At 41.3% G+C, this 27,055-nt stretch overlaps 1 protein-coding gene across 1 annotated transcript; it reads left to right on the top strand.

Moving 5' to 3' along the window:
* Positions 1 to 181: 181 nt before the first annotated feature.
* LOC113153184 (zinc finger E-box-binding homeobox 1-like) lies at positions 182 to 26,860 on the top strand. Its single transcript, XM_026346676.1, has 8 exons — positions 182 to 319; positions 18,433 to 18,720; positions 20,750 to 20,956; positions 21,646 to 21,839; positions 21,976 to 22,087; positions 22,345 to 23,858; positions 23,966 to 24,149; positions 24,492 to 26,860. Exons 1-8 carry the CDS (start codon positions 259 to 261, stop codon positions 25,115 to 25,117), a joined length of 3,186 nt encoding a protein of 1,061 aa, XP_026202461.1. The 5' UTR covers positions 182 to 258; the 3' UTR covers positions 25,118 to 26,860.
* The last annotated feature ends 195 nt before the right edge of the window (positions 26,861 to 27,055 follow it).

Raw genomic sequence — 27,055 nt, 5'->3', positions numbered from 1 at the left:
CGGGTCTAACTAAGGTCTCTGTGCAAATGAGGAAGGTGTACGTTGACGATGCCAAGACTGACCTCAGGGCCAACCTCTGCTGCTGACATCACTCCTCCTCACGGCTCGTCGCCTCCGCTTGGAGTCCCATCAAGGTCTGAGTCTCCCGCTGTGACCGAAGGCGATGCCTCAGCACCATTCATTCTCAGGCAGGCACTCAGGACAAACACACGGTCGCAGCGCTCCCCGGACAACTTTTTAAGAACGAACTAAAGCGCGATGATGACAGAAGAAAGTCGGGGCAAACGGAGGAAACAAGCCAACCCGAGGAGAAACCGAGGTAGGAAACGCGCATCGCTGAGAAGTTAGAATAAGTTGGTGCAGGCTGATGTTGCAGCACCGGGCAGATCCCCTCAGACGAGGAGCGTCGATTTCTTCTGGAGTGTGTAGAAGACAGTGTAGTTTTATAATGCTGCAGTTTATCATCATGCTGTGAGAGTTTGGTGGCCACAGCTTTGAGACCATTCACTCTTCAGACGCGCTGCGTTTGCTGGTGATTGGTTTGTGTGCAGGGATGAGAGGTGAACTTTCATTAAGTTTACAAGCCGCTAAGGGTTTGTTCTACCTGCACACACACACACACACACACACACACACCTGCACAAAGCAGTTGTGCAATTAAAGGTGGGATGCTTTCTGCAAAAGAAATGAAAATAAAAAACAGCGACACGCGTTTTTTTTTAAAACCTCGTTACATCTCATATGTTCAGCATCAAATGTAGATCTCCAGCGATTAAAGTGGACCAACAGTGATGAGGACAGATAGGACTGTGAATTTATTATTTCAATATAAGTCATAAAAAAAAACTTTTTACTACCATTACTAAGAAAGAAAAGCAAAAGTGCGTATTTCCCTCAGTCGTTTGCTTTAGTATTAATGCTGTTCACACTGAGAGATGAACATGTCCCGAGTTTTAAACGTCCTGGGATCGTGTTCATTTAGTTTCTATCAATCCAGTCTCCTGCTCTTTTCTCGTGTTTTGCCGTGTTCTTTATTAATTATCTCGTTTTCACAGTTTTTATCCACTTGCATCAACTGCACCAAAAGTAACAAAATAAAGCACTGTCCCTGTTTCTTCATCTGCAGTGTCTCCTCTTTGCATAAGGTTTGGGAAATCTCTAAAACACTTTAAATTAAAAAGAAAAGAAAAGCTACAAACGTGGTAAAATAAAAACAAAAAAACGTGCAAACAGGGATGAGTCAGTCTGTCTATTTTTTAATTAAGTAAAGGCTTCAAAATAAAGCAGTTAACACTGCTATAGTCCTGCATATTATGAGAAAATTACATCTTTTCCATTTTATATTTCTATCAGTTCTTCAAGATTTGAAAAGTCTCAGTTGACCATAAAGCTTCAGTTATCAGTTTGTGTAACTTTGTATGAGCTTGTTCACTATTATGCTGAATTCACATGCATGAAGTAGCTGCTTGTTTTCGTGTGAACTCACCAAACGAAGAACAAACGTGCACATGGGCACACATGCAAACATTAGCTTTTCTAATGTCCATGTTAAAAATCCAAACTCTTAAAGTTCGAAGCTCTATCATAAACCTTGTCCTGCTAACGGGGTGCATGGGTGATGCGTGCAAGCCAGAGGACTTGCTGCTGACTATCTTGATGTAAAAGTTGTTGGGTGCTGCAGGGAGAGCCACAAGATAACTTTAACATCACATCAGATCCAGAAAATAAAATCAAAAAGACAAAAAATCAAAAACAAACAAACAATGCATTGACTGAAATTGTTCACTAATGTTTTGTCACTGTTTTGGTTGCACTAATTTAGTCCTGAAGAGCACAAAAACATCGCTCAAGGTTCATGGAAGTCACTGCAGGCCGAGCAGCGTGCTTATTTGTCTGTGATCTGACGTGCCACTGCCACAAACATGTTTGCTGTAAGCAGTTCGTTCACTAAAACAGTTCATTAGTTTGCTCAAGTGTTTCCTCGTTTTATTCAGAGAGGTGTGAAGCTCAGCAGCGTCTCACCAGGGTGAGATCCTCTCTGGCCACTTAGCATAAGTGGGTACTCTTGCGTGCATGTGTACACACACACACACACGCACACCCTCTCACCTTTGACTGTCACATTGCAGTTTGTCGACCGACTGCACTGTATTTTACAAATCAACATCATCACGCTGCCGTGAAAGCTATCGGCAGAGAAGCACACTTACTGACAAGGACCTGTCACCTGTCACAGATTACCGTTCCTTTAATTCTCGCACTGACCTCCAAGAACAGATACACGTGACCTTTCCAGTAAAGTTTACAGAGAACCGGTGGTGGTGGTGTCTCAAGAGTGAGCTTGAAGCAAATCAGGAATCATTGTCATCCAATGAGGATTTTTATCTTTAGCATGTTATCAGTCATGACATTATTCTCGTCTACTCTCTCTTTTGTCTTGCTTTTCATTGCTCTATGAACTGTCAGTGAATTTGCATGCATGCCTGCGCTGGTGGCACGCTTATAGAGATCGTATGCCGCACGTGCGTCAGTGCATGTCAGATGTGTGTGTGTGTGTGCATGTGTGCAGCCCGCCTGTGCGTCCTCGTGTCGGAGCAGCAGTGTGTGCATTAAAAGCTGTGAGCAGGATTTGGAATGTGCTCTTCTGGAGGCGGCTGAGCGAGTAGGGAGTTCAAGATCCTTGATAAAACCAAATGAATTTGGCAGGCCCGACTCATAAGACAGCGATTTGAGGAGCTTTTCCAAACCAGAAGAAAGAGAAAAAAAGACATAGGCTGACTTTTCTTCTCTCTCCAAGGCGCCTATTGATTATTTCTCTGTCTCCCCCAATAAAACTGTCAATGTTCACCAATATCAAGCAACGTGAGGAAATTACTACTCTTCATTCCTGGTAGATTGGAAACAGTCCTGGGGCAGAGGAGGGTAACATATCCATTCAGAGTGATGACCTGCATCACTGGCTGTGAGCGAGGCCTTCAGTTTTTAATGAGTGTGAATTAATTAGCGGAGCACTTCACACCACGCAGTCGGGTCACCATACACGATCAGCTCTGACATTACTGGGCGATTTGATAGTTTAATGCCTTTTACATTACACTCTTCCTATTTACTCGTATGTTATGAGAGGAAAAAAATCACTCACATCACGACTCTTAGATGAGTTTTTCAGAACAGAGTAGATCTCTGTGTTCCTCGAGCATGAGGTACACCGTGATTATTTTTAACAGTGAAAAGTAATTATGTAGAAACACAGGAAAATCCCATCTTAATGGATTCTGCAGTAGTAGTTCGCTGTCAGCAAAGGCAACCCTGTTCAGATTCCAGTTTTCAAAAAGACTTTTTAAATTTATTTAAAGTCTGCTGACTAACCCATAGCTCCATGGGTTTTCCTCTGCTCTCGGACTCATCGAGCATCTTTGCCAGAATGACATCCACGCAACCCATCAGACTCGTTCAAACCTCATTCTTGAATCGGGCCGTGCTTTATGAGCACCGTCACAACATATTTAGTCCTGTTGCCCTGTGTTTTATGTTTGGTTAGGCCATGAAAACCCTTGCTCTGTTGTTGAGTTGATGTGCCTTTTTAAGAGAGAGCTTTCTCTCTCTGTTTCCCTCACTCCCCCGTTCTCATTTTTCTTCTTTTTTCAAGTGCCAATTTATTTAAACTCCTTTCCCCTTTTCTTCTTTCTCCTTCATTGATTTCCAAACCCCAGTCTTTGTATGCAGCTGGGGCCCAGCTGTGTGTCTGTGACTGTGTATATGTGTGCTTACATGTATGTGTATGTGTTTGTGTGGGTTTTTCTGGCACAGTGCTGCCACAGTGAGCATAGCACACTGTACACAAAGGACTCGGGCAGCAAAAAAAAAAAGAGAGGCAGAAAAAGAGAGAGAGAGAATAGGGGGAAAGCACTGAAATGAGAAAGACCGATGCGCTTGTACTGTACAGAGTGAAGGGGCCAGGCCTTTTGGACCAGACTTACTTTAACGGCAGATGTATCACCGCTTGGGGATGAGGGGTGGGGAGAGCGAGACAGCAATGAAGAGCCCAGGCACCACGGTTTATTACCAGGACTCTTCAAGGGACACAGCTCAGGCGTCAGAACCAGCGGGTGGGAGGGACAGAGGAGGAAGAAAAGAGAGGAGGATGACAGAGGTGGGGAACTGATGGGGTTGACAGGGCTGGAGACAGCAAAAACAATTCTTCAGCGTGAGAAGACATGAGATGGAAGGGGGGTGGAGGGCAGAGACAGAAGACACAGGACAGGCGACAGATTGCGGGATAATCTAAGTGTTTCCTCATTTGTTTTCCAACGTTCCCATAGCTCCAAGTGTCGCAGATTTCTCCCATTCTGACTCGGTGTGTTTGACACCAGCGCTGCACAGCAGTAATGGGGAATCCCTTGATTGAGTCCCTTTGGTATTTTTCACATGTTTATTCAATTATTGTGCATTCTGATGTTTCTCATGTAGCCAAAGCAGTCCCATGTCGTACTGTACATTCCTGCTGTGTGGCTGCCACACTGTTGATCCACTCCAGGAGGAATTATTTGGAAAGTTTTATAGTGGTTTTGCAGGATTAATACACATACAGGGGGGGAGTTTATCCATATTAGCTCCTGCACATGACTGTGAGAAGTTTTTGAATCTCCTTTGTCCTTTTCTGCACACTGAAACAAAATGTACTTTGTGTGTCAGTAAGATGCATGTGGTCAGCTCAAGGAAATAAAACTTTTTTTTATATTTTGTACGATCGCAGTTTGTCTGTGTGGATTCCAGCTCAGTTGTTAGGAGCAGTTAAATTGTCTGAATAGACAAGAATAGCACAACAGCGCACACATGACTTCAACAGAAACTTAACAGCTAAGTGTATGTCTGAGGATCTCACCTCTTTAAACTGTAAGATAACACTAATAGCCACAGAGCTCATGAGGTGTGCGTGCATGTGTGTATGCAAGTATCTAGGTGCTGGGGCTGTACTGTTCACACTTTTGACACAAACTGTATTTCTTGTGGCTTCTCACTGATCTATATGCATTTCTATTTTCACACGAAATGCATTTATCTGAAAAAAAAAAGAAAGGTTAGACACTGTAAACTCTGAAGTTGTAAATTGATCCATTTTCATACTTGATATTTTCCACTTGTCGTGTTACTATTAGATTTTTTTGTCACTGCTTTGTCTGACTTCTCACCATTAAGTCTATTTGTGGATATTCCCTTTGTGTAGACAGCCTGAGTCTTGCGTGTTTAATGTGCTGCACATGTTTAACAGAAGAAAGGGGTTAAAGCTATCCAGATAGGCAAAACTCTCTGCACAAAATTTATAGATATGTGCTGTTTTATCACACCTCAAATTAAATTTGGAAACCATGCTTCAGCTGTCATGTATTACAAGGCCCAGATGGGTGGCAGGGAGAGAGAAAGAGAAGAGACAAGGAGAGAGAGAGAGGAGACAGCTTGGCACACAGGCAGACTCGCTCAGCTGGCTGAGAGTGTATTTGTCAGTGAGGGAAGTAGATATCGCAGACCAGCGAGTTGAAAGAGGAGCAGTTTGATGTGTGGTGTGTTTCAGCAACAGATAGGAGTGGGGTGGCATTTGTTTAGGATCTGTCTTGATCACCTATAAGGGCTGAAAAACCTCACACCTGCAGCAGCGTTTGTGGTTTCAGTTTGACACGTCTAGTTTTACTTAAGTTGCTTCTCATCTCCTTCATGGCTTTCTTCATCTTCTCTGAGAGAGAAGAGAGTCCAAGTCAAATTTCTTGTTATGTTTTTAAGTCAGTCTGTTTTTACTTTTAGCGCAAACCCGTCTTTCCTTCCTCTTAGTGCTTAATAACACCACACAAACCGACTGCTACAGTAACTGAAATATGGTCAAACTTAGTAGCTATACTGGAAAAGAGAAATGATCAAAATGTGTATGTCAGCATTGCATGTACTCTGACTGAGAACTGACGAGAGCATGTCAGGAGTGTCACGCTGAAAAAATTAAACGTGTGCATATATGAATTAGAACTGGAAGTTCTCTTTCACAATATACTTAGTTTTACAGTATGATAGCATTATAGCCATGTAGTAGATTTTCTGGAAAACCACTTACAGAATTACAAATGGACAAAATATTGCTGTTATTGAATAAACTGAGAGTTTTTTCCAATTAATTGCATTCTTCTTCACATCAGTCCAAAAGGCAAAGTTATTCTGTTTACAATGAAGCAAAGCAAAAGAAACAAGTTTCTCACATTTGAGAGGCAGGAACCAAGAATGTGTGGCATCTTGCTAATCATTTCAGTTCTAAACCAAATGGTAACATCTGTTTTTGGCTAATGCAGCACATGAAACACTCGACAACGAAGGTACAATGCAACGTATCGATAAAGTGGATCTGTCTTTTTGGTTCACATCACTGCCCACAGTGACATTGCAAGGAGAGCCACCAACACAGTACAGCAAAGTGTCACACACGTAACACGTATCATCATATCACCTCGCCTTACTTTGCAGAATAAGGACATCTCTTTCCAACTAACCTGACCTGCCTTTCACTAAAACTTTTAGTAAAAGGCATTTTAACAAGCCCAGGTGAGAAAAAAAGGGAAAGTTGGACCAGTATTAAGAAAGGCATGGGAGAGGTCAGCGAGCCAACTCCTCCTCTTTAGCTCCATCTCCCTGTACCTGTGATCACCTGGTACCACCTTCGTCTGACCTGTGCATCCCACACACACACAAGGATAATGTACATGTGCATAGTTACCTGATTGGGAGTAAACACATTCCACATGCTTCACTGATTTTTAGGCTTAAGGTCTTAAATTTTCCACACATTTCCATTTATCTGACTCCCCTTCACACACTCTCACTCTCTGTGTTTATTTTTCTGGCAGTGTTGCATTTCTAGCGCATTTTCACTTTCTTGCAGACATGCTGCATCGTCTCTTAAACAAAATCACAACTGAGATTAACTTTCACTCGTTCACTCAGTCATACGGTGCAAACTGTAAAGATGACTTGAGTTACTAAAAGAGTACCTCCTAAGAAGAACTGCACAACATCACAGGTCAAAGAGGGCACGATGAAAGTGAAATGGAACGTAACGAGAAGAGTTCTGTAAACAAATAATAATAAAAATAATAATAAATAATGCCTTTAAATATAGTTTTCAAAACACTTGGTGCAACCTGAGTCAATGCAGAGATGGTGATGTTTGCTAGCACAGTGGAATATTACATCATGCAAATTAATCTTCAAAAACTTACATCGGAAGCATTTTGTGCAAGAAAGGAAGCAGTTTAAATAAACTATCAGTATATTCTGGTCCACATCATCATTTATCACTGTGCACCAATCTCGCAGATAGCAGTATCTCATCTTTTTTAAAGAATTTCTCATGGTATGTGACAGGTTATCGTGTTTGTGTCGGTGTTGCAAAAGTACAAAGCTGGAGAGGGTTTAAAATTAAAGTGGCCAGTAACAAATAAAAGAATATGAAGGAGGTAAGAAGACGGAAAAAAATAATTCTGAAGTTGGACGAAATCAGATTTCTCTTTGATCAGATCGGCTTTTTCTTTGTCTGAGTGGTGGGCTTTGGTGCCTCTGGGAAACAGGGTAAATATCACTATATTGTGCATATGACCGGTATCGCAGGAGGGAAAGGGGGAAGCAAGTCATAAGGCAGCCTGGCAGCTTATCAGAGAGAGGTAACGTCATCTAAATGATACAAGCAATAGGTTGGTGTGAATGTGTCCAGGCCTCCTCACACTGGAACACAGCTCTAACTGTTAAACCCGGATCTGAACGGTTTGGTAACACCAGTTTTTGCTCTTCATCTTATATTTACAGGGTGGTTCACCATTCTGTCTGTTTCTACTTTTACTTCTCTTACTTGTTTCTTTATCATTCATTTTGATCATATCCTCTTCCTGTCATCCACACTATCGTACTCTTGTCCATTTCACTCTTTTTGCATGTTCAACTATTCTTCCTTCTTCTTTCCCCTCTTCTTCCATCTATCCATCCTCTGCTCCTCCCTGCCTGGGCTCCCCAAGCTCTGCACGGACTCCATCACGCAAACCCCCCACCACCACCACCACCACCACCCCTCCACCCTCCCCGTCCATCCTCCTTGAGTGCCTCCCCTGTCCCACTGACACCACACGCTGCTCCCATCCCCCGAAAACCACTTCAAACAGCCAGCGCCATCAAAGCCCACAGCCAGTCAGCCAGGCAGTCAGCCAGGCAGCCAGCCAGTCAGCAAGGCAGCCAGTCAGCCAGCCAGCCTTCTGCTTCGACTTAAAATTACTGTCGTCCCAGTCGCGAGGCTGCTTTCCTCTTCTGATACACATCAAAGATCCTCTTAAACTCCCCAAGTTTGCTTTTTAAACCTTTCTTCTTGTTGAGTCTTTTTTATATACATTATTTCGCTGGTTGAGGTTTTACTCTCCCTCGTTCTCTCTTTCACTCTCTTCTTGCCATCACTTTTTTTTGTGTGTGTGTCTCCAACATGGGCCAGGTCAGTAATGACATGCACACACTCTCTTGTGTGGTTCTGCTGCCTGTGCATTTTTGTCCATGACTTTAATTAGTTTCTTTTTCAAGGCGTTGGTTCGGGCTTCACATGCACAGCACACGCACACAGTCATACACAAAAGTAAATCAAGCTGAAACTAACAAACAGATGTGTGTAAATTAATATGTAATATGACTCACACATCTCCCTAATCAGAACTGCATAACCCAAAAAGACTAGTTTAATGGTGCGTGAGAGCTAAAAGGGCAGAAAAAGTGATGAAAGACGGAGGAGTTACTTAAGGCGTGTGGGGAAAGACTGAGAGAAAGACGAGGAAGAGAAAAATAAACATAAGAAAGCCATCTTTTCTATATTTCAAAGCTTTGTCACTTGTGGTCACTCAACATATTATGGTGTTTTATCGTCTCTCATGCGGAGGATGTAATGTGGACGTGCACCAGAGGATGGCGCCCTGTCTGTATGTTAACCAAGCAGGAACTCGCTGCCGCTTTTCAGCTACAGGCTCAGTCTCTTACAACAACATTTCTGATTGTAAAACAATCAGATATGTAATATTTTATACTAATGATCCTGCTCCATTTAATATTTTCTAATTACACTGAATGATTTCTGAAGTCAGCAGCAGTGGATCATACTCTCTTGTTATATGTTGTGCTCTTTGCAGACTTGTCACCACTACTTGTCATCAATCTTGTCATTTGCAGTAGCAGTAAGAGCTGTAGTGAATATCTCCACATGGTCTGCTCCGATGTATGCGGGTTCAACAATTGTTATCATATTCCTTTATGTCTTGTGTGTCTCAAAACGGCTTAGAGTTTGTAGATCAAGACATCTTGGGCCTTATGCAGTTAATTGTCCTTTTTAAGAACACCACATCATGTGAAACACCTCCACCAGATGCCATATACAGATGTTTGAAGTAGACAAAGTCAATGGGAGACGGGGCATATTTGTTTCACCCTCAAAACAAATCTTTGTTAGTGAGTAACTGAAAGTTGCAGCTCAAGTTGAACAAACCAAATCCCACATTGTATAGCTGTTAAACACAAAGAGAAGTTTTATTTAGCATGCACCCCTATTAAACAACTTCAGAACCTTTGTGCTGAGAATGTTTTAATATTCAAAAGGAGCCACTATTGTGCGGTTTCTTGCGCCAACGTGCAAAATAAAGAGCCACATCAGAAAGCTGGAACAGTCCTTGAGCAGTTTCATGTGTAAAGAAAAAAGAGGGAAAACAAATTTGGAGGGGGAGACAAGGGTATTTATAGAGTGGTGTGAGAGTCTTTGCAATGACAGGAGGCTAATGAAGTGGAGTTTGGGTTTTGATTCACAGTGTGGTGAGTGCGTGGGTCCCTCTGTGACCGTTACTGCATTCCAGCACCGATCCCTTGCTACACGGAAACCAGCACGGGCCACAGGAGGAGGCGGAGGACCAACTCAAAATAACGTGTTCCTCTAACCGAGCTAACCTTCCTCACCAGCACCAGTCCCGTTTCCAGTGCTGCAGATGCACACGAGGCACGGTGGCACTGACGCTGTCCTCAAACAGGGCAGCGCGGCCCAATACACTTACTCGTACATACATTGAGAAACACTATGCATAATGTACAGTAGACAATTTGTCACTGCTGGATGAGTCATTGTCACGGTAAATGACTCAAATAACACAATTCAATGTGACATACTAGGGAAGTCCAAAATAACAATAGCAGTGTTTCTTATTTTAATCCTAATAGGTAAGTGGTATTATATTTTGCTGAATGTTGCAAGTGCCACAATGTTTGTGGTCAACTGTGTGATAAAATGCTGATAGAATAACTGTGGTTTAGAGAATCCTACCAGTTATTTAAGGATGTGGTATACAAAGTTGTTATTTCCTTGCAACTTCTGACAGCAGAACAGGTGAATATCTTCTAAATCTAAATAAATAAATAAACAAAAATAAATTCATAGATAAATGTAGTTGCACATGAAGTGGGGAAACCACATGCATCTGCTTTGAAGGTGAAGGCCTCTAACTAACAAGGTGATTTTCTTTTTGAATATGTCACAGTGGTGGTCTACAGGACAGGTAAACATGTTGGCAAACATGCAGGCAGCAGCATACAGGAAACCTCCAAAGGAAGAACACACAACCACAAAGGCTCTTTGCACACCTCTTCACTCACACCTTGTCTCATTTCTGCACAGAGAAAAAGTGATTGCTGCATTTTTTTTTTTTCCACACAAATTGATGAATCTGCTTGGTAAACAACGAACGGTAATAGGTGTCAGATTCAGAGCAGTGAGTCGACTTATTGTTTTAGTGGTTGCTGGTTAAAGCTTCCTCTCTTAGTGGAAAAAAAGAATTGCAACATGTAACAGAGACGGGGCTCTTGTATCATAGATAAAACCTCTAAACCTTGTTAAATATATTCAAATTTAAATATCTGATTCCGTTTGCCTCCTGCTCTTTACTGTTTTGAATGTTAACCCTCTGTGGTTTGTTTCGGGGTCATTTGTGCATCTCCTGTAGCTGTTGTAAAAGATAGCAGCTTTTGTTATGACGCACTGACAACAGGTGCTATTGTCTCTTTACATTCTACCTGTGTGAAATGTGTATATAATAATTCTCCTGAAAAAAGTCTGTGAAGGCAACTATCAACTCTGTGCAAGTTAGCATCATTACAGGCTACAAAAATATATCTTGGATGTCTACAGTTGACTCACCACAATCTAAGAATACATAGTTTGGGTGGGAATCTACAAGACAGGGTGAAAATATACCCTTTCAGTGAGTTTCACACTACTTGTCGTACAGCGAGTCACAGTTCTGTCACTGCTTCACCAGCACATATGCACCTTTGTGGTGTGATTACCAGTGTAGGCCACAACTTATTTGGGTCTCTTTTCCTGTCCATGTTCACTGTCTGTGTGTGTATAGCAGTTATTCTCTCGTGCTATCCTCGTGCTGCATCACAAAAAAAAAAAAAAAATCAACTGTTTCCTAATCAGAAACAGTTGCAGTCTCGATTCAACAGAATTCCTGCGTGTGTCACGAGCTAAACACCGTTTATAAAAGTGTGTGTGTTCTGTCATTTTCATCAAATGAGCTCACACAGGTCATGCAGTGTTTTGCGAATGCCAAAAGTGAAGCAAAACATTCGCAGTTCACTTGGCTAAATTGCAAATATAAGTAGGAGGGGATTAGACCTATCAGATGTGAAAATGAAGCAAACTTTTTCAAGGATTGAAGATGAGACATAAAGACAATAGCAGACACAGCTGTCAGCCTCTCAGTTTTGTCATCAGATAGATTAGTTTGACTTGCTTCATACATGCTGGACAGTAAGTTAACACTTTTTTAACTATTTGTTCGATGGGTTTGCTGAAAATTATTTGAGCTTGTTTGTTGCTCATTTATTCTGTTGGTCTTTTGACATCACATGAGAGCAGGTTTCCACTAAGCAGATGTGGTTCACTGCTTGGTGCAGTGATGTGACATGTAGATAGAGAATAACAGATCAGTGACGCTGATATCAATTGATTTTCAAATGCAAAGGGCCCTTTTCAGAGCGGCCAAAGCAGATGTACACAACACCACACGATGTTACAGTCTCGGGGCTGTGCTTTGATTCACCCGGGCTCCTCTCAAATCATACTGAGCACTCATATGTAAAAAATGAAACTAGCACCAGAGCGCAGTTATACTAAAAGTGCAACTGGTTGACGAATCAACTTTGTAAGTTTCATTAGTGAATGGCTCAGTGGTATTGAAGCTAATAAACTACCCAAGGGGATTCTGTTTTTGTGTCACAAGGAACAGAATAATTAAAAACCACATTGCACAAAGGCAGAATAGTTTCAGTACACTGTTTGTTGTCAATTTAAAGATCAATTCTTAGTGTTGCTGTTGTGCTTGTCTTCCGTCTGTGCCTTAATCAATATGAGGAAATTAGCTTGGTGTTTATTTCTTGAGCTGATTGCTCTGATGGTCTCTGAGCTTTTCAAAGTGCAGATGTTGCCCCTCGGCTGCACATTCTGTGGTGGTGGTTTAAATATTCTGACAGGGTGGTGTCTCCTAATAAGTGGGACATCTAAAAGCACAGAGCCGTGACTCCGCTGCTGTGGCACCACATGGACTTTAACTTTTTTATCTGCAGTTCAGACACTCTTAGAGCTTCACACAGAGTTATTGTGATGTATTTCATCGCCGCACTGGATGATGCTGTAGCTCTCTGCATCATCAGACTTTTCTGTCTTCTTATTTATATATTTACACACAAATTTGTTTGTGTGTTTCTTAGTACCCTACTTATGTGTGAGCATGTGTGTTGAGGGAATTTCCCTCTGTAGCAAGTTTTCACAGTTCGACATTTGTTGGAGGATTTGTGTGAGGGACAGTTTTACACTGTTGCTTTCGGTCTTTTTCTACTGTTCTTTCGTCTAATCCCACACTCCAGTCTTTCTCTTATCTGTACCATATACTTTACCATCACTTTTCCTGTCTTCCTTTCTTGCTCTCAGTGCACCGCACACAATGCTCAGTTCATTATGCCGTGTGCTATATTCTTATCTCTGCACCCCGGTCTCATTCTTGTCCCCTTTCTCTAACTTACACACCACAACGCTGTATAGCAAACATGCTGCAAGAATACAAAATCACATTCTGCACCACACATCACATCTCTTCCTCCGTAATAATATGACCTTTACAATCCCCTACACAGTGTCACAGTTTCAGTCTCATTTATTCTTGCTGGCAGCATTTGCAGAGTTTTTTTGGCACACTGCCAACTACCATGCAGCCTCTGTCATCGTAATTGAAAGAAAGCTTGACTGTGTGACTTAGACTTTCATATCAATGTGTTTGTGGTTATTTTCACCATCATTAGACAAGAATGTTTGCACTTCCTCTTCTCTGGCCACAAAAATGCAATAAAAGTGCAGCAAAACATCACATTACCACCATTCCTATTGGTTAACATGCAATTTAGAGCATTTAATCCTCAATTTGCTGTCAGCATTCATGATTTAATCTGTAAAACATCTGAATACATTGAAATTAAAAGTGCATTCCAAACTTAGACAGCCACTAGGAGGAAGATTAGCTCAAAGCTGTTAGTCAAGTGGATTAAACTCACCTCTGTTCTAACTTTTTCCTTGTTGTTGTTAAATACATACAAGTACTGACCGTTTATTATATATTTCATGCATGTGCAAAAAATCAGGTAGATAAAACACAAGCGGCATGTGTGCATAAGCAGGATTTTTTTTTATCTCTCAGTGTTGTTAGGGCATGCCAAACTACACAAGAGCAGGCCTAGGTGCCAAATCATAAGAAACTATCACCCTGAGTGAGAGAATGTGAGTCGCTGCTAAGATGAAGGAGATCAGGTGGGAGGTGTTTGTTCTTGGTTGTGGTCCTCCCCTGACTCATTGTACGAATGTCAGGCAGCAGGTATGAATAGGAGAGCTCCCACTGTGAGAGTTTCTTTTAATGACATGCTCGATTTCTGTGGCAAATTTAAAGAGTGGTTGTCATTATGCGTGCGCTCTGAAGATGACAATGGATCTACTTCGTCTCTGAACTGCTCTCATAGGTACTGTAAAAACGATAATGCACACATCTTCCTGCACTTGGCTTTTGTTTAGCGTGTGGGTGTCCATGACCCTCATGTGGTAATTTATTGAGTTCAAAATGGCAAGTGTTTAGTTTCTTTTGACATGTGTGAAACCATCGCAGTACGAGAAAAGCATTATTTCAAACAATAATTAATCCTGACAACCAGATAATTCCAAAATAACACATAAAATGTATTTTTGATATCAAAGGGAGTTCTGTTGTAAAAGCATGATGGATCAGTAAGTTTTTAATTATGCGTCAGTGCATTCAGTCTGCTGTATCTTTGCATGTTTCTGACAGTTTTACCACCTATATTTTGTACTGTATGAAATGCACCAGATGTTTCTGTATTGTGGTATGTGCACCACATGCTTAGGTCATATTTCAATTATGCATAATGTTGTATGAATACCAGCATGAATCTTATCTCTTCAATGACTTCGGACTGATATAAATGTTTAATATAATAGTGAAAAAAAGATTTTAAAAGATGTGGTTGCCTCAAAAAGAAAAAAATATATTTATATACCTCTTGTGTTTATTTTGAGGTCATTTTAATAGTGTGCATATGATGCATTGTTTTTGTGTGTCTAACAAAAATGAAAACATTTTCACAGGCATTCACGCACACGGCACCAGTATCTGTACACAGTTAAGAGTCCAGTAAATAATATTTTCAGTTATGTGTTGTTCACAATGTACATTTGACTGTTGCCAAAATGTCTCAAAATAATATTTGCACCAAAATATTTTATGAGGTTGTTGTTATCCCCTGTGAGAAATCCATTAAACAGCACTGATAGAATTACATTACCATTATTCACTCTTTTATGCAACAATCATTAATTTTTAATAATCATCAAAAAAGCGAAAACATTTCATTGTGCGGTAAATTGGGCCTAGTCTTGTTTGTTACGATTTAAAACCAAAAGAAACAAACAAGGTAATCTCTAGGTAATTATTGCGTGCTTACCATTTAGCCACGTAATTACTAAGTCAATACCAGCTCACATGTGTGCGTCGTAAAATAAGCTGCAGCTTAGCATGTTACTGTACAGTAGATGGCCTCTGGGATATAAACAGTTAGAATTAGACCATTAGACTCTCCCTGTTCTGTTGCAGCGCAAAAGAAATGTAGAGATTTTTTGTCTTTATCTTAAGTGGGGTTTTTTTTGTTGTTGTTGTGGTTTGTTTTTTAATGTGGTCATACGAGGAATTTATCCAGGTGTTATTAGTTATGATTCAGTCACCAGAAAAGTGAAACAATTTAGTAAATAACAAAAGAACTGCAGCTCGTCATTTTACAGGCTTGAGTTCAGTTTCAATCTGGATCACAAGTCTCAAGAAATACAAGAACAGCAAAGTGATTTCTCACTGTGAAATTCCGCATTTCTTACTTGTGTTGTGAAGTAGATGTCTTTTTTGGCAGGCAGACCTTCAATCTTTCAGAAGTTGTGTCACTGTCAGGGAGGGAGTGGGACAGACAGATTAAAATAGTGCAGCAGTGTTTGATCTGAAAACACTGTTGTTGTCAAACCATCAGAAACAGTCCCCAGAACACAGAGTGAACGACACTGTCAAGCATGATGCAGCACAGTTCGGTTAGCACACTTTAGATATGAGTCACATTCTTTCCACGCACACTACAGTTCATGCACAATAGCAGCCTACTGCGATGTGCTGTGTGTTATTTTTTGTTCAGTGTCCAACTTCCAAGACATTTTACATTGTTAAACCGCTTGCACACTGCATGAATTCAACACTCTTTTGCACTTTGACACACAATCTCTATGTGCTGGCAACCGTAAACCTTGTGTGATGTTCAAAGATGTAGCTGACCGGCGCCAGAATTAAGAAAAAACACAAAACTTTTGAAGGATGGTATCCAAATAAATAAATCAACAGGTCAAATAATGAAAGACATCCTGGTGCTGTGCCACTTTCATGATAGGACCCATGGGATAAGTGTCACTTGCTGTCATGTGAGGGAAGATTGGAGCCAATTTAAAGCTAATCTGCAGCAGATTTTTCTGTTTTTAGGCCCCACGACATGTTGTATCATCCCAGAAACTGCTGCAGGGCTGATAGGTTGACCCCAGCCACATCATATACTGTAACTTCACAGCTACCTGCTGTAGTGGAGCACATTTGATGACCAATTTCCCCCCATACGAGCAAGTCATTCCTCCCCATACTAGCAGAGCAGCACTCCATGAAGCATGGATTACTGGCCTTGGGTGAATCACAGTTTTTGCATGAGCTCACTCTTTACAGGGGTGTCACAAAGCTGGGACAGGATACACAACTCGCTGATACAAACAGATACACATGTAGGTGTTACTTTTTAAGATAAGTGAAAAATAGTCATCAGAAGAATGTGTGTAAATTGTATTCACAACTGGTTTAGATGCATGTTTGTGATTGCGGGCTGCCCCCTCTGCTCCACTGGGCCCCTTTTGTTCTTTCAGTAACAGATTGAGTGTATGTGTTTGTGTCTTCTGGATATAAAGCTGATGAGGTAGATTTCTTAAAATGTCTCTGCCAGCGTACAATCATAGGCTTTTGTCACTGTGAGCTGCGGGGCGTAACTGGCAGAAGGGGTTGAAATACTCATCAATTATTTTGTCCACCAGGCAGAAAGGGTGTAGTTGGAACAGCTTAAACAGAAACGAAACTCTTTCATGAGTGACTTAGTGTTGTTTTGACAGCTTAATGAATAAACAGTGTTTGTGTTTTGTGAAATGAAATGAGCTGTGAAACATTATTTTCACTCTGATCTGACAAAAAGAGGCACAACGCTCTCTCAAGGCCAAAGAGGAAAACGTATCTCAGCCTAATAAGAAGCATAACGACGTTCTATTGCAACCTACATCTAATACTGATCATCTCAACAACGCGAAATCAAGAACTGACCTTCCGTGTGTTGGCACAGTCCTTGCTCTCTGGTTGACAACAGCCTGCCGTTGTCTGATGAAATAATTCAAAGGCGCTGGCAAGGGGTCTATTTGTGTTCTTAAATGGTCCTTACTTGGTTGTGATTAGATATTACCAATCAGTACGCGGAAAAACGAGTCCTCAAGAAAAGGCTTGGGAATAAAAGCCTACGGCTGAAATCCCGGGCATGTGTTTGTGATTGTCATTTATTGTCTTTGCCATGGGAAAAAGTAATGCGCCTTTCCAGTTTTGCTGCTGTCTCGGCATCGAGGGTTTTCTTCTTGCTGCTGCTGCTGCGCTGCATCCCTGTCATTTTCTCACACACCATACATGTAATAAAAGGAAAGAAATTTGGCACAAAAATGTTTTTGAACAGTCGCACAAATGTTCTTTAAGAGCGAGCACATCTAAAACAGCTTTAGTTCCAAGGAACACAAACGTGAGTAAAGAAAATTTAAAAAGATAAATTATCACACAAAACAAATCCTTACAAACAGGAAACCTAATTACACTGATTAATACCAGCATTACTACAAGCTGGACTCTATGGGACTGAAGTTGGACTACTAACATAAGCCTAAAGTCTGTTTCTATTTTTGTCACAGACTTAATTATATATATATATGTATATTATATATAAATTACTATCTATTTTTTTTCTAAAACCTTTCAAATGAAAACCACATTTCATTCTCACTACTGCCAGAATGAAACTGTCACTTTGGAAATTAATCAGAAATTACTAATAATACTTACTAATGCTAGTACTATTTTTATTCCTGAATTTTTATATTGTAGACATATCTTCTATTTGGGGCCTTTCTTTTGCACAGTGTGAGTGTTTCGGCTTATGCTGATTATAATTCATGCGTAAAACAACAGTAAAATGGATGAAAGTTGTTAAGAAACACACTGAACAACGTCTTTTGAGAAATAGCTCAGAATTGACTAATCATTTTTGAATTTCTGTGTGTTTTTCCCTGTTTGGTTTCAGTTCCTGGAATGTTATTTAAATGGTATAGTATTGTCTCTGGTTTCCACTAGCACTAATTTACAGCGTAAAATGATTCAGTGCCTTCTCGAATGATAAGAAACACATGTTTACTGCATTGCCTATCACGTTTGACAAAATAAATGTATATTCGGACTCCACAACATAATAATTGGCATCTCATTTATTGTAGATTAAAGACACGTGTTCACGTTTGGTTTATCATATTTTAAAATGCAGTAAGGCATTGCAACATCAGATTTTCCTAATGAGTGTACTGAAGATTTGGTTCATGACATTTAGATATGACTTGTCAGTGTGAGCCAGTATCTACCAGTGCACCTCAATCTTTTCTTTTTCTCTTCTTGCTCACAGTGGATTCTGAACAAGTGACGTCTCTGGGATCTGACGGGGAGGATGAGGTGGGCCTGTGGTGCCTGGAGCCCCAGGACTGCCAGGAGAGCCTGGACAAGAGGAGCCTGACACCCAGCGAGGGGACAGAGGAGCCTGGCAGTCCTGCTCGTTCCACGCGGCCACTTAGCCTCAGCCCCGGCAGCAGGAGCTACTGGGCACAGGTGGAACCGGAGGCTGAGGCAGCTGACGACACCACCTCTCTATCCACCACCAACAGGGAAGGAGACCAGGAGCCACTGACGATGTCCTGTAAGTGTAGCGTTGTCTTGTTAGAGAAATTGTAAACCTTTTGCTTAGTTAATCCTTTGTTTTCTAATCGCCCCTGCATTTGTTTCTGTCGAGTTTAGACCTGGTCAAATTAAGTAAAAGAGCACTGTGTATGTAATATGTAATGTATACTGCTTTGACACTGCTATGTGGGACACTACAGTAGGTGTAAACAAGTTTACAGTGTTTTTCTGATGCAAGACACCTCCAGTCTCATGATGCTTCTCAAAGCCCTCTAGATACACCTTCATATCAGCTCCGTGTGAAACCATGCCTTCCCTACAAGCTGTTCCTTTTTTTCACCCGTCTCTTTGAAAAGGCAGTCTTCTGAAAGCATGACAAAAGAACTCATCCCACACAATGTCACAATATTTCCATGCATCAAAGAGGTGACGTTACGGTACTGAAATCAGCACTGCGCGACGTGAGGCTTTCCCTTTTATTTAGGAGAGATCAAAGGCTCACGCGGCTTGCCTACTAACAATCACTTAGCTCCCTTGCCTCATGTGATTTGGTCTTGCCTGATGAAGGCAAAGCTGAGTTTTTACAACACTCAACCACACAGGCTCTTCCCTTCACCACATAAAAAATAGCTCAAAATATGCCAACATCTGCAAACATTTGAAAAATCTTCCTCAAAGTCGCTGTAAGCAAAGCTGACTGGCCTGAGATAGGAGGCAGCCTCTCCTCTTCACGTACATCTGCGGCTGTCTCTCTGTGCCTGTTTGTCACTGCACTTAAAGGCATGAATTAAAAAAAAAACTCTTATGTAGTTTCATTTATGGCCAACTACTTCTCTGAGCTTATTGTTTTATCTGTCAGTGCTTTTGAGTAAACAGTTCAGCCCCATTGGATTCAGTTGCTGTGTCACTTCCTATAAGCACACATGAATATATGAAGAAGCAATATACTGTATATTTACACAAAGACAAAGAGATTTTAGCAACAGTGATTCAACCACAATGGTGCACCCACAGACATCAGCTGGGGAACCTTTCAATTTAAAAGTCACATTTGATATCTTGTAATGTGAATTTAGTAAATCAATAATATACATACATATTATTATAAAATACAATAAAACATAAATAAATAAAATGCTATCTGATCTTTGTCTAAGTCAAGAATATTTACAAATATCATGTGCCTAAAAATAATAACACCAAAACAATCTGATCTTTTATATCTTTATCTATAAAAAAAACCTCATAGTGCTAATGGAAAAAGTATGGGCCTGCAGTAGCTGTGGATCAGACCTGCTCATCGATTAGGAGGAATTTTAGCCCGTTCTTCCAGGCAGAACTGCTTTGCTGTGTCATATTCTTTGGAAGTCTCATGTGTGGCTCTCTTCAAGTCGTTTTATAGCATCTCTATTGGGTTAAGGTCTAGGCTCTGACTTAGCCACTCCAAAAGGTGGATTTTGTTTCAACCGACGTACAGACATTCTCACATTATGCTGAAGAATTTTTTGATACACTTGGGAATTCATCTTCCGTCCACTTCTTGGTGGCGTAGCTTCAGTCCCAAAGTGTCTGCATTTGTAGATTGTTTGCCTAACTGTAGACTGGTGAATTTGTAGAAGTGAAGTGTTCACATTTTATGACAAATTAATGCAAAAAATCATTACAAAAGGTTCACATACTTTTTTGCCACTGTAAATACACTTAACTTAACATATTAAGATATAAATCTGAATTGTAACTTACTGTTGCCTAATAGGCTTGATATAATATTCAGCTATTTTGTGGCATTGTATCAACATGTGTTTGCTATTACCATTATCAAAGAAACCCCTTTTGGGAACGCAAACATAAACCTGAAATAAATACTAGTAGTTTGCAGCAAATGCCATGAAAAAGGCTCAGGGTGTGCACGTATCAGAATTATGTAAATTGTTGCAAAACGTCAGACACTGCTCGGTTTCATGTAAGAACTAACCACTGCATTAAAATAAACATATTTCTATTTATGTATATTTCAGTTCCTCTATAAGCTTTTCTCTGTTCCTCAGGTAAGAGCTCAGACTCCCAGAATGCCTTGAATGACCTGGCTCAATATGAATTTTTGGCCCAGTTGAGGAAGGCCTCTACCTCAGCCAGTCTCTTGGACCATATGAACCATAATGGAATGGCAGTATACTACCAAGGCAGCAGGCATGACGAGCTGCCACCTGCCATCTGGTCACCTGGTGCTCAGCACCGCTCACCTGAGGGACCAGGTAGGCTAATATGACATGACTGCAGTGTTAGCGAACCTTGAACGGTTATTCTTGTGCCAGGCAGTGTGTCTTCAGTTCAAATAAGCCACTCAGCTGCAGGGTGACAGTAAATAGCATTGCTAAGCACATATCAGATTGCATATGCTAATGTCATTCTGAGAAAATAGAAGACACAGGCTTTTCACACATCACCGTATCAACCACTAATTATTCAACAAAGGTTATCTCATTTGCACAACAACTAAACGTATGATAATGCTCCAATACCTCCCATACTTAACACTTTCTGCTGTGTATCTATGAATGTTGAACAAAGACCAAATTTCCCTCAGATCTTAGTGAGTCTGAGTGTACAGATGTAATAGTTTTCATTGTGTGTGACAATGACACACAAGCACAGGTGGTGTACTACTCTGGGGTTTCTAGTTCAACGTGCACTTTCTGTGATGATAGAAAGAATCTCAAGAATCTCAAGTCACGTTGTACTGTAAACTATTTGCACAAATTTCACTAATGATTTTTTAAATATTTTGATGAGAAGAGCTCACAAAGAATTAAACTTAAATTCAAAATTAATGGTAACCTGTTGTGTTGAGTGGATCAGGGAATGGGCTCCAGTCTTAGTCAACTCTGAGTAGTGTAAGTAGTTAAGTATACTGTTTAAAATGTCGCCTCTCTCTGGACGCTAGGTGCAGGGAGAACCCAGCAGGCTTGTCCGTTCTGCCACAGAATGTATCAGCGAGGAGCCTCCTTGAGGGACCACATAAAGTACTGTCAGGAGAGGGAGGGGGGCCACATGGTCTGTCCACACTGTGGATACACTGCCACCCTTAGGGCACAGATGGAGCGGCACCTGGCAAATCACAATCAAATGCAGGACAAGGTGAGACAGGAGGAAAGCAGGAGAACGCTTCACCATCACAAAAATAATAAATAACCTTGTAAAAGCGACAATCACACTTTTTCACACCCTGAATCTTCTCCAGCATGAAACCATTAACAACGTCCTGTCTTCCTAGAGCTCCATCATGCTGGATCAAGGCCTGGAGACCAGGAAGTTCAAATGTCTGCAGTGTGGGAAAGCATTCAAATACAAACACCACCTCAAAGAGCATCTCCGTATCCACAGCGGTAAGACAAAATAACATCAAACAGCTGTACTCACCCATCAATTTGCTATTGTTTCCACTGTATTGCTAACCCTTACTTACCATGTCAGTTATATGGTATGAAATTATACCCAGTTTGCTGTGTTGACGGAAACTAAGTTAAATGACAAGACAATAGAATTATGAAGAATGTGAAAAGTTCACACCCACACAGAAGGTATTTTCAACCTACTCGTGGCATCTTTTGACTAATCCTTACTTTCTGTCTTGTTGCTCTAGGTGAGAAGCCTTATGAATGCTCCAACTGCAAGAAACGTTTCTCTCATTCTGGCTCCTACAGCTCCCACCTAAGCAGCAAAAAGTGCCTTAGTGGAGGAGGAAATGGAGGGGGAAATACAGGAGGAGCATTTAACGGGCATAACCAAAGCTCCTATCACCACCCATTTCTGACATCTCCCTCTGCAGGCGGGGGGAGAAACAGTATTGACAAGGGCTCTCCCATGGCCTTACAGAACCATGATAACACCAGGCCTCTGGGTCAAGTGCCAGAAGATCCTCACCAGCTTTCACTGCAGGACCCCAGCCACAGCCCAGCAGCGTTCCCCAGAGCTTCTGATCTGGCTCAACTCTGGGATCCATCGACAGAGCTCTCTCTAAGGGCCAGTATCCTGAAAGGAAACACCCTACTGCCCTATCCTTACTCTGGGCCCAAGTTTGAACAGATGCTCCAGCAGATGCTTCAAAGGGACGTAAAGAAAGATGAAGAGATGGACAGAGCAGCAGGCGCTGGAATAGAGGATAAGCAGGTGAGTCACAATGGAGGAGAGTCTGATAGTAAGATGTCGCCTGACACAAGAAGGGAGTCTGTGAGGTCAGGCGAAGAGGAAAGAGGAGTGCTTGGGGCACCGTGTCGCTGGTGCTCCCAGCTTTTCCCCAGTGTTGCGGTGCTTCTGCAGCATGAGCGCTACCACTGTAAGATGAATCGAGAGGCAGTGGAGTTTCCTGAGGGTTTCCACAGCAAAGACCACCTCTCACCACATTTATTCTTTCCCGGATCCACTCTCCAACCAGACAACAAGCCAAGTGAAATAACCAATGGCCTCTCTGGAAATAAGTCACCATTACAGAAGCCCAGCTGGCACTCAGTACCACAACAACTTTTGGTCGCAATGAACTCTCCTCCACAGGCCCACCACAATCCCCCGTCCTCACGAGGGTTTTGGTCCAGTCAAGAAAAGGGAAGCCTGAGCCTACCAATTAAACATTCGCCAGAGCTGTTATCACCTCGGGCCAGGAAAAGAGTTTCCTCCTCAAGATTTGGTTCGCCTGTCTGCGTCGACCCTAGCAGCTGTCTTCCTGAACTTTCCCCACCTCAGAACCAGACTGGCAGTTCCTGGTCTGCACAGGACGAACCTTTGGACCTCTCTCTGCCAAAGCAACTCTTAGAACAAGAAGGGAGGAACAAGACTGTCAATGGCAGCTCAGGCAAAGGAGAGAGGAGAGAGTTTGGAAGTCAGCAGCTTAGAAGACCAAGTCCAACTTCACATCTACCCCTTCACCACCACGCAGTCTACAGCAGGGCCAGAGCTCCCATGTTTCCAAATTCCCTGTACAATGGGTTTCCTATCTTCAGTCAGTCTGGTTTAGGGCTTCCAGGGCATGATGGCATCACCCCAATTCCATTCACCCAGGCAGTTAGTAGTCCTGGGTTTCTCTCTCCTATGGCTTACATGATGGAGGCAGATGCAGAGGCCACACTGAAAAAGATTCACAAGGAGAGACAAGCTCTCATGGTGAGTAAAGCCTCTATTTAAGGTTTAACCGTGTCAATTATTGCAAAAGCAAACAAGAAATATGTAAAACATTCAATGCAGTAATAATAACTGCATTGAATTTACAGGGTGAGGTGTTAAGCCGTGGAGCTCTCGACTACCTCTGTCTAATGGATGAAGGGCTGGAGGGAGACGGAGGGCCAGGAAGGAAGAGGCTAAAGAAGACAGACGAGGGGCTTTATGCTTGTGATATCTGTGAAAAAACCTTCCAGAAGAGCAGCTCTCTGCTACGGCATAAATACGAGCACACAGGTTTGTAGCATTTGCACACTCTGCATATGACACTTATGATATGTGCCATTTCCTGTAGCTCAGAGATCACTACAACGTGTGTTAAAACAGTCCGAAGGTCCCAAAGTTCCCCTTTCCACCTCTCTTAGTAAATCACAAGTTTAGACAGGAGGCTGAGTTTGTGTAAAAGCCACTGTGTAATATAAAATCCTAACTTGCTGCTTTTACACGTTTGGTTTTTGTTTCAATAAGTTGAGATACAGCATATTAATTAATAAAAGTATTTTCTGTTACACAGTTTTTTTGACTGCATATTAGTATGTAGGTATTTTCAAATACATATTTTCTCCATTTCCATTACAGGCAAGCGTCCACATGAGTGCAACATCTGCAAAAAAGCCTTCAAGCACAAGCACCATCTGATCGAGCACAGTCGGCTCCACTCTGGAGAGAAACCGTACCAATGTGACAAATGTGGCAAGCGCTTTTCTCATTCCGGCTCTTACTCCCAGCACATGAACCACCGCTATGCTTACTGCAGCAAAGACCAGGATCCAGACCAAGACCACGAGGAGATGCCTTTCACTTCAGGGGTAGGCAACGGTCTTGGGCGCCGCCTCTCGGATGACACCCCTTTGTCCATGGATGAGACTCAAACTCCACACTCTTTCCTCAGCGATTCCAGTCTGGATGGAGGTCCAGAGGCCCTCAAAGAGGAGGAGGAAGATGAAGAAGAGAAAGAAGAAGGATTTAATGATGGTCAAGGTGAAGAGGCACATGTGAGCTTGTCAGGGGAGCAACTAGAAGGAAGCCCTGTTGAAGAATCAACAAGGAGGGAGCGTGGAGAACAACTTGAGAGAAACTGCGACGTGAGAAACCACATTGACAGTGCAGAGAGTCACATGTGGGACCCCGAGGACCAGAGCGGAGATTTGAACAAATGTGAACTAAGCCTGGATATAACAGATTTACCCAGAATAAAAACTTAAGGTGATTTCAACAAGAAATTATTAGGCAAATCCCGTATATATTAAAACTTTTGTCTCATTTATAACGGCTCCAGTGATTTAGTTTTTACTCATTTTACAACATGAAAAATGCACAAAACTGCCAAAACAGAGCTGGTCTTAAAGTGGATGAAGCCATACAAACAAAATATATGTGACAAAACTCACAAAGTATTTTATTATGCACAAGACTTAATGTACCTACAGTGTTTTATGTTTGTTTGTCTGTTTTGTTTTTCTCATTTTTGTTTTCCATAGTTAGAACATTTGACATATGGGGTTGTGCCACATATCCACACGTGAAATCTCACTTCTTTATATGCTTGCTGCTGCTGAGTGTTTGCTGAGTGTTTCACAAACCGTAAAGCAGTGGCTTTTATAATTTTTCAATCTACTATGCAGTTGTTGTGTTTGAAACATTTCACATATAGATGTGTAGGTAGTAAATTAGGTATCCAGGCCCTGAAGGAGTGTCTCTGCGACTGACTGAAGGTTGGAAAGACAGTTGCTGTTACTACAACATGCCATCGAGGCAGGTTAGAGGTTAGAGATAGATCTGATTCACATATTTGCCCAAATCCTGCTTATTATATTTATTCCTCTTAATAAGTGCAAGGAGCATTCATGTGTAAATGTTGCATTTTGCAACCGGGTCTTACCTCTGATTCAGCAGTAACTGTAAAAATGTTTTTCAATTAAAACATATGCAGCTATTCTTTTGTCCCAGAGCCAGTGAGTGCTTGAGTATCGAAGTTAACATTGCTAGGACCTATTATTCATGCTGTGAAATCACAACCAACTTGTCTCTTTAGGCAAACGATGGTGCTCAGTGGCTTTAATTCTAAATAATAATTTTTAAACAATCTATTTAGTGTTTAAAGAAAGCACTAAAAAGAGGACGAACTGGAAGGTGGTTGTTTATTTATTTTATTTTGTTTTTTACATAAAGCTACGGACTGCGTCTTTTTAAATGTATGCCTTGCTAAGTGGACAGTCATTTATGTATTTCTATGTGCAAGCTTTAAATGGGCAAAAGATGAAGTAAGTGTTTGGGGTTTTTCCTTCGAGGGGGGCAAATAAAACTTGCACTGTCTCGCTTGTTTGTGTAATAATCATATATAGCTGCTTTATTGCATTTAGTTCTAAAATGTCTGCTATTTCTTGTAATAATTTACATGTGTGGCAACTTATTTTCACACTGATGGAACAATAATCTATCACACATTTAGGCTGTTTGTTGAGGTGTGGCAAGAGGGTCAATACTCAGGACATACACATCAGTTTGTAACTTCCTCTTTTTGACTGCAGTGTAGTCAATGTGAAAAGTGCCTCAGATGTACTCAGAGACTGTGAGTAATCCGACAAAGCCTTGGTACGACGAGATAAGACGGTGGTGCATGAGGTGTGACTAAGCTCGTAGCATTCATGCATACCGTGCGCCAAAGACACTTCTTGTTCATGGTGTGGGTGTGTGTATGTGTCTGTATATGCATGTTTTTTGTGTACGTGTGTGTGTGTGTGTGTTTATCACCAAAGATATGCATATGAGGCACGCCAACCACCACTCTGCTTTTGTACAGTTCCTTACCTGTTATTTCTCAATACAAAATATGAAAAAATCATTAACTTTTATGCAGTGTCTGCACATGTTTTTCAATATTATGTGTGTTTTTTAGTGGCATGGATGCAACTTTTGTATTAATGTTTTTATATATATATATTTTTTTTGCATGTCTGTTGATATTTGTAATAAAATTGTAAATATTTTGTCACCAGAATCTTTGAGTTCATTGATCATTGGTTTTTATTATAATTAAGATCACACACTGTTCTTATATTTTTAATGATCTTGTTATACAGTGTTTGTGAGACAGAGATAAAAGCCTAAGTTATACTGCACAACTTGTTAGGCAACAGCTT

Source organism: Anabas testudineus, chromosome 5 (genome assembly GCF_900324465.2).
Source record: "Anabas testudineus chromosome 5, fAnaTes1.2, whole genome shotgun sequence".
NCBI classification, from domain to species: domain Eukaryota; kingdom Metazoa; phylum Chordata; class Actinopteri; order Anabantiformes; family Anabantidae; genus Anabas; species Anabas testudineus.
Note: the sequence above shows the minus strand (reverse complement) of the source record. Positions and strands in the feature narration are given on the sequence as shown.